The 12,187-nt window shown below is 46.7% G+C and overlaps 2 protein-coding genes across 2 annotated transcripts in view; one reads left to right on the top strand and one right to left on the bottom strand.

The window, feature by feature from the left end:
• COPG2 (coatomer protein complex subunit gamma 2) overlaps positions 1-12,187 on the bottom strand; it is a 770,521-nt gene that overhangs the window by 678,452 nt on the left and 79,882 nt on the right. The gene's annotated exons all lie outside the window — the stretch shown is intronic.
• LOC109292261 (tubulin alpha-3 chain) lies at positions 2,979-10,210 on the top strand. Its single transcript, XM_019509646.1, has 4 exons — positions 2,979-3,084; positions 6,259-6,502; positions 7,725-7,873; positions 8,746-10,210. The coding sequence occupies exons 1-4, from the start codon at positions 3,082-3,084 to the stop codon at positions 9,724-9,726; spliced, it is 1,377 nt and encodes a 458-aa protein (XP_019365191.1). The 5' UTR covers positions 2,979-3,081; the 3' UTR covers positions 9,727-10,210.

The following is a 12,187-nucleotide window of genomic DNA, read 5'->3' as shown; positions in this document are numbered from 1 at the left end:
TCCCCATGGATTTTAACCCAGAGGGTCTCAAGTTGTCCACGGTGGGTGCCAATGTCAGCTTGCAGGGACAGGTGGCTTTCCTTGTCATAGAGAGCTACACCCGTGCCCCTTTTGTCCACTCGATCCCTCCTGTATAGGGTATAGCCGTCTATACCCATGGTCCAGTCATGGGTGGAGTCCCACCAGGTCTCTGTTATCCCAATGACATCGTAGTTATTTGCATTTAGGAGGAAAACAAGTTCCTCCTGTTTATTCCCCAGGCTCCTGGCATTTGTGTATAGACACGCAAGTGTCCCCTTAGGGGCTCTTGCCTTGCTTACATTTTGTTCCAGGGCTGGGGCTGGGGTGGGATCCCTTATGTGCCTTGGCCTGCTGGCTTTGCAAGGGTCACTCGGTGGGCCAGCAGCGGCAGTAGTCCCCCGCATTCCCTGGTGGGCTTAGTTTAAAGCCCGGTGGAGCAGGTCAGCCAGTCTAGCTGAGAAGAGCCTCCTCCCCAGAGGAGAGAGGTGGAGGCCGTCCCTTCCCAACAGCTCGCTGCCTCTCTTTCCAAAGAGCGGACTGTGATCATGGAAGCTAAAGCCTTCCCGATGACACCAGCTTATTCACATTAAGCAGCATCTTGCTTGGAGTACAACCCCTGAATTCGCTAAATCTCACTGAAGTTTTGCTGCTGCTCTTATTGAAAAGCAATGTATCACGGTCAAGATTTTTTCCCCCCTTTTTCTGCAATTGGAAATGAAAGTTTTTGGAAACACGCCTCTCTGGCAAAGTTCCCTTACTGAGTTAAATGTTTTTTGTAGCTTGCAAGACTGGCCTGGTTGCAGAGTGGCAATCTGCTTGGCACTGGCCTTTCCCTATGCAGTGCCATGCATATTAGGTGGTCACATGAAAGAATTATCTGACAATATGACTGGAGACTGGCAGGGCTTGGTGAAAGAGGGTTGCTTTAATGAAAATCCATCTAGTATGGGACAAGCACATGGTGTTTGTCTCTGGGACTTAATTCAATGGTGGAAAGGAAATAGTAGGCAAATATGTACAATCCACTTTCCTTGGACATTTTTCATTTGAACACACAACTTCAGAGAGACCTAGACAGATTGGAGGGCTGGACCTTCAGACACCTAGCCAGATTGGAAGATTGCACCAAAAGAAATCTCATGAGGTTCAATAAGGACAAGTTCAAAGTCTTGCACTTAGGATGGAATAATGCTGTGCACCAGTACAGGATGGGGACCAACTGGCTGGGCAGCAGCTCTGCAGAAAAGGACCTGGGGGTGACAGTGGACAAGAAGCTGAACAGGAGTCAGCAATGTGACCTTGTTGCCAAGAAGGCTAGCAGCATCCTGGGCTGCATTGGTAGAAGCATTGCCAGCAGATCAAGGGAAGTGATTATTGCCCCCCTATTTGGCACTGGTGAGGCCACATCTGGAGTCCTGTGCCCAGTTTTGGATGGAGGATGAAGCTAGACTGTTCTCAGTGGTGGCAGATGATAGAACAAGGAACAATGATCTCAAATGGCAGCAAGAAAAATTTAGGTTACATATTAGGAAAAACCGTCTCACTAGGAGAGAGCACAATGTATAGGTCTCCTCTGTAACATGCTGCGCTGAGTCTGCCTCGCAGAATGGCAGGCACTCCTACGTCTGAAGGGTCTGGTCTACTACAGCCCCAAGCCCTAGTGTTGACCTGTTTAGACAACCTAAAGGTGACCAACATTAAATGGGTCATGAGTGAGTTGCCATGTAAGGATACCTTGTAAGCATTACTGAGTGATCTAGTAATCAGTTCAATAAAAACAGGTCAAGTGTTAATCTGGTCATCGCAACAGTAACCAGGCTTAAAACTGGTTTAACTGAAATTCTTTTAAAATGCATTTTTTTGGGGGAGGGGGATATTTCCAAGTCCAGTTGCTAGAGAACTGTCTGGGACTCGAGAGAACTGGATTCAAGTGCTAGCTCTGTCACAAACTCCCTGGGTGACCTTGGGCGAATCACTACAGCTCCCTGCCTCAGTTTACCATCTGTATAATGGGAATAGACAGCACTTCCATATCTCACTGAGGGCCTGTCCCTGTCAGGACAAGTCTGAGATGCTCAGACACTCAGACCCAGCTAAGTACCAGGTCTAGAGAAGTGAGCATACCCCTTGGTATCTCTGAGACTGCCCATGGACCAAAGATCTACTGCCATGAAACCACCCCACGGCAGAGGACTTGCTTAAGATTGATGCACTGCTTAAGTCCTAGCTGGGACTCTTAGATCCAGATCCTGCAAATTCTTTGGCATATGCTTAACTGGAATGACAAACGGATTCTCTGAAGTCAAAGTTACGTAAGCAAAAGTATTTCAGGGATGGGGTCTTAAATGATGCATAGGGTTGAGGAGTGGTCTATGCAGTGGGGTGAATCTCTGTGAGAGTAAAGAGAGGTCTATGCAGTGGGGTGAATCTCCATGTGAGCAAGGGGGAGCAGAATAATACAAGCATATGCCCCTGCTTGCACCCCTGTGTCCATGTAGAGCCCACTAAACTCAAACCCACTAACCCCAAACCCACTGAACTCAGCGGGATTCTGGGCATCGGCTAATTTGGATGGGGTCCATCAAGTGTCCAAGATGCAACATACGGCTGATCATTTCATTACCAGTGATGATACTGATCATTATTCATTTGTCACCATGTGCTCCTCCATAGATGCATAGATTCGAGGCAGGGATAATCTATCCCTGTGGCATATCAGCCACTTCCTTCTAGCTAGAAGGAAACTGCTGCATCTGCCTTTGTTTATTTGCTTTTCAGATAACACTTCCTTTAGGGGGAAAAAAAAAACACTTGAGGCCAAATTGCATCCAATCCAAGGCTATTAAAAGCAGCAAGATTACACCAGGTACAAAGTAGCATGGAATTTGGCCTTTCATATATAATATTTCTAGGCAACACACAGAGAAAGGGTCTCTGTTGCTTTAAATGAGCAGTACTTCCCTATATTCAGGTGGAGTCAGTCCCTACCAGGCTATAAACTTCCAGGGAGAGGCAGAGGCAGCTGTTTTGCTTTGCTCTGGGGAAGTTTAGAGATTCATCATGGTAAGAGCATGCCTTATGTTTGTGTTAACTCAAATGTTGCTATATTGTCTGGATATACTTTAAAGCTACTGCTCTAAGCAGTGAGGTTCCTCCCCCCCACCCTGGAGTTGTTAATTCAAAGCAGCTTAATTTAATTGCTGATTATCTTGAACCAGAGTTTGCTCCTTATAAGGTAAAAGTTGGGTACTTTGTTGAAGTTATTTTGCACGGCCCTTCTCTGTTTTCACTCCCTCCACTTTCTGCTTTAGAGCAGATGGTGCCTGTAGAGTTAAATGTATAACTTAAAATATGAATTGCCTTCTTTCTTCCTTCCTAATGACTCTACCTTGATTATACACATATGTGGCAGGCTAAAGTTTACAGTGGCCTTTCCCCTGTGTCCAACACTTCAGCTATTCCAGCGGTATAGGGAAGCCATGCATGCTGTAGAGACTTTAATTTTTTTTTTTCTTATGAGTGGGCTGCCATGTTGCCTTTGTCTGTTATAATCCCATGGGTTGGTATGTTAAATGAATAAAGTTGCAGTCATCATCCCTTCAGGCTTTTCCGACTTCAACTTTACAGAGTTTGTAGGTTTGCAATTTAAATAACTGACTCCGCTCGCTTTAACTTAACTTAAAAAAAATGCACTCCAAGTAAAACTAGTTATGAAAATAATAACTGTCACCTTATAGTAAATTAATATAACAAAGTAAAAATACCCTTAGAAGGCTGACTGAAGTGTGACGGTGTAAATCTCATACAATGCAAAGAAAGAGGCTTTCAAAGTAACTTTGAGAGTCTGATTTCAGAGTACTGTAGCTCCAGGGACATCTTTACAGAACAGTTTAACACTTGCATTGCATTTTAAATATGAAAATGGGCTGGCTGACATCTTGCCTACAGCCTGATGCTGTAAAACACAATTTATTTTGAGGCCGCTTGCAAATATTTTTGATCTGCTGTCTGCAAACGCACCGTTCTTTTAAATGCCCATTGTAAGCTTTGCTTTTTCCTGCTGGTCTGCTAGGGGGTTTTTCCATTCCCCTTGCCTTCAGTTTAAAAGACCACAGCCCTTCTCTATCTGAAGCAGGTGCTGTGCCTCATGGACTATAAAGAGGCTAGTGATTTGAACAGCTGTCTCGTGCCAGAGCTATAGACATGCCGGTAGTGGTGACTGTAGCAAATTGTGGCAAAGAAGTATCGCAACCATCTCGGTGGTAGGGATTGGTGAGCTGAACAATACACTTCCCCAAATAGTGCAGATAATAGCTGTGACTTGAAATGGAGGAGAATGAAGGCCAGAAGGGATCTTGAGAGATCCTGGTTGGGACTAGATCCAGCCTGCAACTTTGGTGTTCCCATTACTATGTGAATAGCCCTAATGACGTCTGAATTAAAACTACCCTTCAGAATTTGCTCACTGGAGTCCCCAAGCTCCAAATACCCCAAGGGGCAGAGGGACATCGAAGGCAGTCTCTCTTCCTTGACTTTGAAATGACTCCCCTTGCTCTGAAGCTTCATCAGCTGCTGTTGTGGCCAGCCCAGACAGAGCTGTCTACATCTGATGGGACTTTAGGGAGAGAACAGATGCCTTTTTTTAAATAAGGAGGGTGTGCTAGATCATGAAACCTGACTTTTACCCTTTGGTGGTGTTTCTGCATGCTGCTGCCCATGTGCTCGGCTACAGGGCAGGGTAGCATCTTCTCCCCACTTCAAGAGATGGGCCCGAGCTGTGTTGAAGTGGTGTTTTGAACTCCCTGCCACCCAGGACAGTCTGGATCAGGGGTGGGCAATTATTTTGGGCAGAGGGCCGCTTACTGAGTTTTGGCAAGCCATCGAGGGCTGAATGACAGGCAGCCCAGGGCAGATAAAAAATTTAGAGAATAAAAATTTAGGGGCCCTGCAGGCCGGATGGAATGGCCTGGCGGGATGCATCCAGCCCCCAGGCCACATTTGGCCCACCCCTGGTCTGGATCCATTGCAAATATAAATGCCATCTGTGGTATGGTAGCATGAAAGGCCCCAGGCAGGCTTGAGCTAGTCAAGGCTTGAACTGGACTGATAGTCCTGGTCTTGCAGTCTAAACAGAGGGAGCACTGTCATCGCCCCCCAGCTTCTGAGATGGGGAAACTGAGGCACCAAGGGTAAAGGAGTTGCCCAGTTTGCACATCTGGCAGAACCTGGATCTGAATAGAGATTTCCAGGGTCTCGGTCACAGCACAGCTAATGAGTTTCTCCATGAAACCACTCCTCCAACATTTCAGCAGAACATCTTCCAACCCCTGGGGTGTTTGTCCATGCCTAACAAAGAGGACAAAACTTTACACCATGCACTCATCACCAATTTCATTTGCCTGTTGTCTTCCCCTCTTTCTCTGGCTTTCTGCATTTCATAGCTTTGTTTTTTTGCCTTCCCCAGCACGTGTCCTGCTTGCTCAGAGAGCTACAGGCTTCCTGAGGCGGGACCCTCTACACGAGGTGGAGGCTAGTAGGTTTGATCCTAAAGCCCTCTTGAAGCATCAGCCGTGCAAGAAAAGGGGTAGAAGACCACTTGCTGCCTGAACCGAAAGTGCGGGAGCTCACTCTTAGTGTGGGTACTGCGAGTCCAGGGCATTGATCCACAGGTCCCTGTGGGTTTGGTGCTGGGGAGAAGGGTGCTGAGCCGTACCCCAGCCACCCACCTGAGCATGCAGAGTTGTTTCAGAGCCAGAAGCTCACTTGTGAAGCTGCTCTGGATTCATACTCAGCCTCCACACTCGCATCTGCCAGAGATGGGGGTTTGAACAGGGGCTGAGGATGAACCTAGAGCAGTCTCTGAGGTGAACTTCCAGCTCTGGAGCATGTAGGTGGGCAGAGTATGCTTAGTCCTATTCTCCCTAACACCCCCAGCTGACATCACATGCCGAAGTTCTGCATTTCCATCCCAACCCCAGGCTGGAAAACTTTGCTTTATGGAGGTGGTCACGTGCAATGCATGTCTATTTTGTATGACCACCGGTGTTACCTGACCACTAGCCAGAGCAGTCTCCTCCCACAGCTAGGGTTGTGCGCAAGCTCTGAGTTAGGCAAAATGCCTGCAGGTAGACAATAACTCTGAAGGCAACAACAGAAAATGGTCAAGGCTAAAACTCCGCTGTCACAGAACGTGGTGAATGCTAACAATGTAGTAATGCAACCTGTCTTTAATTCCAGAGGGAGTGCATTTCTATCCATATCGGCCAGGCTGGAGTCCAGATGGGCAATGCCTGTTGGGAGCTGTACTGCCTAGAGCATGGGATCCAGCCGGATGGGACCCTTCCCAGCACTGCTTCAGCCAGACCAGCGGTTCCAGAGGTGGAACAAGTGGATTCTTCTTTTGAGACCTTCTTCTGCGAGACCGCATCAGGGAAGCATGTGCCCAGGGCAGTCTTCATAGACCTGGAACCCACAGTCATTGGTAACTTGATGGGACCAATGCCTAAATATGTGGCAGTACACATCTGCCTTCTCTTTCTGGTGTTTTTGCTGGGATTGGACTGTATTCTGATTCTGTCTTTAGCATTTTAAGTCTTAAGACCAGCCCCAGACACTTAGGCTTCCACTAGTTCTGGATCAAACTTGGAGTGACCCGTTTGTCATTCACACTACATTATAGTGTAACTTAGCCATCTGTTTTTACTGATGAAAGTTATCTTGCTGCAAGTGGTGCAGACTTGGAATAGGTACACTCAATAGGGAGATGCTGAGGATGTGGCCCACTGAGTCTTTTGATGCCTGGCTCTTAAAAGCAACCCAATAACCCAGGTTTTTTGGTTCCTTTAGAAAAATGTAACCTCTGCAATGTGCTTCTCACTGCTTTACATGCTCTTTAGGTCTCTGAAAGAGACAATGTAGTGATCCCAAGTGGGGAGTTTCTCTGTAAATGCTCCCCACCCCATGACACTCTTCATGGCTGCTCTGCTTGGTGACTTTGAATCTCTCCCTTGTGTCTAGGCATCTTGCCTTTCCAATCAGGGTCACTATCATCCAGATCTCCTGATTCTTCTTCAGATCAAGGGAACAAGAAAACAGCCTTGCAGAGTGGTGGAGGAGAGCACCTTGTAATGTCTTGTATAACTGATGCAGTATATCTTGCTGCCATGCAAAAAAATCCCTGTAGAAGTTTAGAGATGCAATATGCACAAGACAAATGGCAAGTGGTACGTGGGACCTAAATATTGCGGGCAGTCTGAACCCAACCTGCACCCTAGACTTGTAGTAAATCTAACAAAAACATGGAGCTGCACTACCTGTTCAAACTCTGAGGCATTGGTCTGGACAACATTTTTTTTTTTTTTTTAGACCAGGAATATCAAACTTGTCTAACCCCCCTGGGCCAGGTGAGGGTTGCTGGTTTGATCTATAGCCCCTTTTACTACCTGGACTGACCTCCTGTACTACATGTAGCACCTATGGTGCTGGGTCCAGCCCACATGCCAGACTGAATCTACACGATGCATGGGCCAGATCATAGGGGTCCACAAAGCCAGGTCTGGCCCATGGGCCATGTGTTTGATACCCCTGCCTTAGATCCTGGGATACCAGCATCTTGGAAATACTGTAAGTGTTGGTGTTTGTCGTGCATTGACTATGAAATACATTGCATGCAGATTCTTTAACCATTAATCCACTTCCCGCAGATGAGATCCGAACCGGGACCTACCACGGCCTCTTCCATCCTGAGCAGCTCATTAGTGGAAAAGAAGATGCAGCGAACAACTATGCTCGGGGCCACTACACGATTGGGAAAGAAATTATAGATACGGTCTTGAGTAGAGTCCGTAAAATGGCAAGTAAAGTTCTTTCCTCTGCAACACTTAACAGCGTCTTTCAGGCAGAGGTTGTGTATAAAACTTTGGAGAAAGAGGGGGACTGTGGACTGGGGCAGTGAGAAGGATAGGTTTTATTTGAAAAAGGGGTATAACAAGAGTAACAATGCAACTAGGTGTCCTAACACAACGGCTACAGTGGGTGCAATGGCTTAAGTATGAGTGAGTTTGCCCCAAACTTAGTTCAGGAGCTGTTGTTCACTGTGGAGATGGCAGAATAAAATCAGGAGATGTTGTGGCTTCTAGTAGTGGATCCCAGCTGGATGCTATATTTCTCTTCCTAAAGTGACGATCACAATCTACCTAGTGCAGCCTTTGCAACTGGACATTGTTCATTATCAGTTGGGCAGGTAAATCAAAGTAAACTGTGAACTAGTATGGTAGCCTCCATAAAATTAAATAGTAAGTCTAATCCAGACTGAATCCCAGGGCTGCTGAGAAGTACTTGGCAAGAGAAGATCTTTTTTAATTAACTACTTATCTGTCCTTCTGGAAGTCCTGCCCTAGAATTACCTACTACTTTTTACAAACCACTCAAAGTAGTCCTGCATGTGTCCCCGTAAGTTCAGAATCCTTCCTCGCCATGTGTTACTCAGACCAAAGAGATGGTTCACCTGGAAACATATTTGGGGGTAATATGAGCATTGTGATTGCAAGGCTAAACAATCTGCAGACCAACTGGAAAAGAATAGCTGAATGTCCTTCCTGCTTTGATAAGTTTGGCTAGTGGGATTGCTACCACATTGACTGCTAAAGGGGTTTTAATAGTTTTAGGATATCCAGCCTTGGGATGGGGGAGAAAAACCTGATAAATGGTGTGCTTCTAATGCAGGCTGACCAGTGCAATGGCCTGCAAGGGTTCCTGGTCTTCCACAGCTTCGGAGGTGGCACGGGGTCTGGATTCACCTCGCTCCTGATGGAACAACTCTCGGTTGAATACAGCAAGAAGTCCAAGCTGGAGTTCTCGGTGTACCCAGCCCCACAGGTCTCCACGGCAGTGGTGGAGCCCTACAACTCCATCCTGACCACCCACACCACTCTGGAGCACTCGGACTGCTCGTTCATGGTGGACAATGAAGCCATCTATGACATCTGCAACCGGAATCTGGATATTGAGCGCCCCACCTACACCAACCTGAACAGGCTGATAGGGCAGATCGTGTCATCTGTCACTGCGTCCTTGCGGTTTAATGGTGCCTTGAATGTTGATCTGATTGAATTCCAGACTAACTTGGTGCCGTACCCCAGGATACATTTCCCCCTCACCACCTACGCACCCATCATCTCGGCGGAGAAGGCCTACCACGAGCAGCTGTCAGTGCCTGAGATTACCAACGCTTGCTTTGAGTTCTCTAACCAGATGGTGAAATGCGACCCTCGCCGAGGCAAGTACATGGCTTGCTGCCTGCTGTACCGGGGGGACGTGGTGCCCAAGGATGTGAATGCTGCTATCGCGGCCATCAAAACCAGGAGGTCAATCCAGTTTGTGGACTGGTGCCCAACTGGTTTTAAAGTGGGCATCAACTACCAGCCTCCCACAGTGGTACCTGGGGGAGACCTGGCCAAGGTGCAGCGGGCAGTCTGCATGCTGAGCAACACCACGGCCATTGCCGAGGCCTGGGCCCGGCTAGATCACAAGTTTGACCTGATGTATGCAAAGCGGGCCTTTGTGCACTGGTATGTTGGGGAGGGGATGGAGGAGGGCGAGTTCTCTGAAGCCAGGGAGGACATGGCAGCTTTGGAGAAGGATTATGAAGAGGTTGGTCGGGATTCTGCTGATGGGGATGAAGATGAGGTGGAAGATGAGTATTAGCTCTTGAAATACTTCTAGGTCCAGATAAAACATCAGATAAGATACCAAGTGCTCTTAATCAGCTGGAATTGTACTGATTTATCTAGAAAGTATTGCACTGGAGACTCCTCATTTAATATCATAACCCCCCCAATTCTTATGCTGCCCCCCCCCCCCTTCCCTCCCCCCTGCTTGCATAGTCTAATCGGCTCATTAGTGCAGCATGGGCACGTAGTTGCTGAGAATATCAAACTTTACTGCTGTGCATCTGTGAAATAAAACTTAAGTGGCTAGCTTTAATGCTGGACACAAGACCTCACGTCCTCTGGGAGCGAAGGGTAAGAAGGTTTCAACCAAGGGAAGTCTCTCTTGCAACACCTTGGTGCTTAATACAGGGGAATATGCTGTGGGTCTTGTGCCTGCAGCACTTATTAAGAAACATGGCTTAATAACAGCACCTATGTAAATGTCTTTTTGTATTTCAATAAATGTTTGCTCCAATGTTTGTAAAGGGGTAAAGCATGTAATCTCTCTAAAGGCTTTCTCACGCATAGCCAATGCATCATCCATGTTTCTGCCCCAGCTCGGATGGAAGCCTAGCTTTGTGAATTTGCCAAGCCTAGGCTTATTTTCCTTCCTCTTCCCGACCTAAACATCACCATACCTTGCAGATGAAGCTGGATTGCACTTTTGTGAACAACAAGGTACTTCCCTCTTACCTGGTGCATGGGCTAGGAGTAGACTTGAAAATCCCACTAGATAACAGGAGTGACTTCATTAACAAATGGACTCTGGGGCCAAGTAAAGATCCCAGTTTAAACTACAAGGCCAATGGTTCTCAACCTTTTGAGACTCGAGGCTCCTTTTCATTGAAGTCTGTGCATTAAATAGCACCTCCTTTAAAACAAACAAACAAAAAAACAAAACAAAACAAAAACAAAACAGACTTTAAGCCGCCAGGTCTTGAAAAGCAGCTTGCAACATTTTGACTTGTCCTTGCCCACTTCCAAGTGAAGGCGGGGGAGACTTGGTACCAGAAGGCAAATTTCATTGAGGCTGATGCTGAGCTTGAATGGACTTTCAGAAGAGTGCTTCAGTATGGTAAAATCATCTATTGTGACACAAGCAACACCTAACCCAGAAGCTTCTGTGAAGGGCCACAGAGTGCTGCTTGCCTGCCTTGCTGCCTCTTTTTGTCAATGGACAACCTTGCACTATGTCCACACGCTATGTGCCTTGCTGCTATAAAAGGACCAGTGTATTGTATTCATGTGGATGTAACTGTACCCGCGACGCTGTACTTTGCACTGGCATACAAAACCACGCTGGCAACTTGTGCTAGTCATGCTGATAACTGCAGTGATATCAAGGGCTGCCTCTTAGACGCTACCCCTAAAGCTAAGTAGGTCTCGTATATGATACGTGAAATTAAGCACGTAACAGCTTTCGCAAGCAGTGCCAATCATCCTTATTTTTGGAACCAGTTTCAAGCCAATGAGCTTCAGAAATCTGTTGGGGTGGCGGGAGATCCTGTGTGATCAGGTAGGTACAGCAGAGACCTGAAACAGTCAATTTGGCTGTAATAGTTTCTGATCAGCTGTGCTGAAGACCTGGTAGAAAGCCATCCTTTATACAGGACTTTGAACTAAATGGTAAAAATGCCCTAGCATTAGAGGGACAGATATTCTGGGACTCAAGGGTAAACTGTGTTGGCCCTTTGCTATGTCACTATCCCCTTTTGGACATGACTTGGATGGTACATCAAGAGAAAAAGACAGGATAATGGCTTTATTAGCCATCATCTTTGCCTTATGCTTGCAGAGATGTGCAAAGGAGCATGTGCATCCCTGGTGCCTCTTGCTACAGGGTATAGCAGGGGGGTGGTGGGTCTCCTTCTCCTTACTGGCCAGCAGAGATGGTGTGCATGCCCCCTCTCTCATCTCTATGCCAAGAGACTGATGTCGACCGACTAGGTCTTCAGTTGTCCACAGAGAATCCAAGTATGGAAGCAAAATCCAAGTGAAAAAATTCCCATTTCCCAGTGAAGTAAGTTGTTTAAAATTTGTGTTTAGACCCTTTGCGTTGGAAGTGGGGGGACAGGGCACCAGAAGACTCTTGCATCCCTTTGAAGGCTGAAAAACTGCAAACATCTCATACTTCCAAATCACTCCAAAAAGTGCAGACATCTCAGATACTTCCAAATAAAATCAAGATGCGCTGTTAGCGGATATCTCTAAAAACTGGCTCACCAAGAGTATACCCCCCTTTTTTTTTTAGACTCCGTCTCTGAATCTGAGGTAAGCAAAGTTGGTCAAACTCACTGAATTTTTTTCCATATATTTAAAAAAAAATATAATGGTTTTTCCTTGTGCCAAAAAAATTCAGATCTTGAAGGCAACTCATTCTGTATCGGGAAGTGTGGAGTGAGGCTAGCTCAGAGTCCTGTGGCTTGTAGAAAGTATGCTCTCTCCCCCCCCCCCCC

Source organism: Gavialis gangeticus, unplaced genomic scaffold (genome assembly GCF_001723915.1).
Source record: "Gavialis gangeticus isolate Ggan-Ray unplaced genomic scaffold, GavGan_comp1, whole genome shotgun sequence".
NCBI classification, from domain to species: domain Eukaryota; kingdom Metazoa; phylum Chordata; order Crocodylia; family Gavialidae; genus Gavialis; species Gavialis gangeticus.
The sequence above is the reverse complement of the archived record's forward strand: the minus strand, read 5'-3'. Positions and strand labels throughout refer to the sequence as shown.

Excerpts from the sequence above, each read along its gene's own strand:
- LOC109292261 (XM_019509646.1), top strand. Across the intron at positions 6,503-7,724 it reads CCTGGAACCCACAGTCATTG|ATGAGATCCGAACCGGGACC; the intron begins GTAACTTGATGG and ends CACTTCCCGCAG. Across the intron at positions 7,874-8,745 it reads TGAGTAGAGTCCGTAAAATG|GCTGACCAGTGCAATGGCCT; the intron begins GCAAGTAAAGTT and ends CTTCTAATGCAG.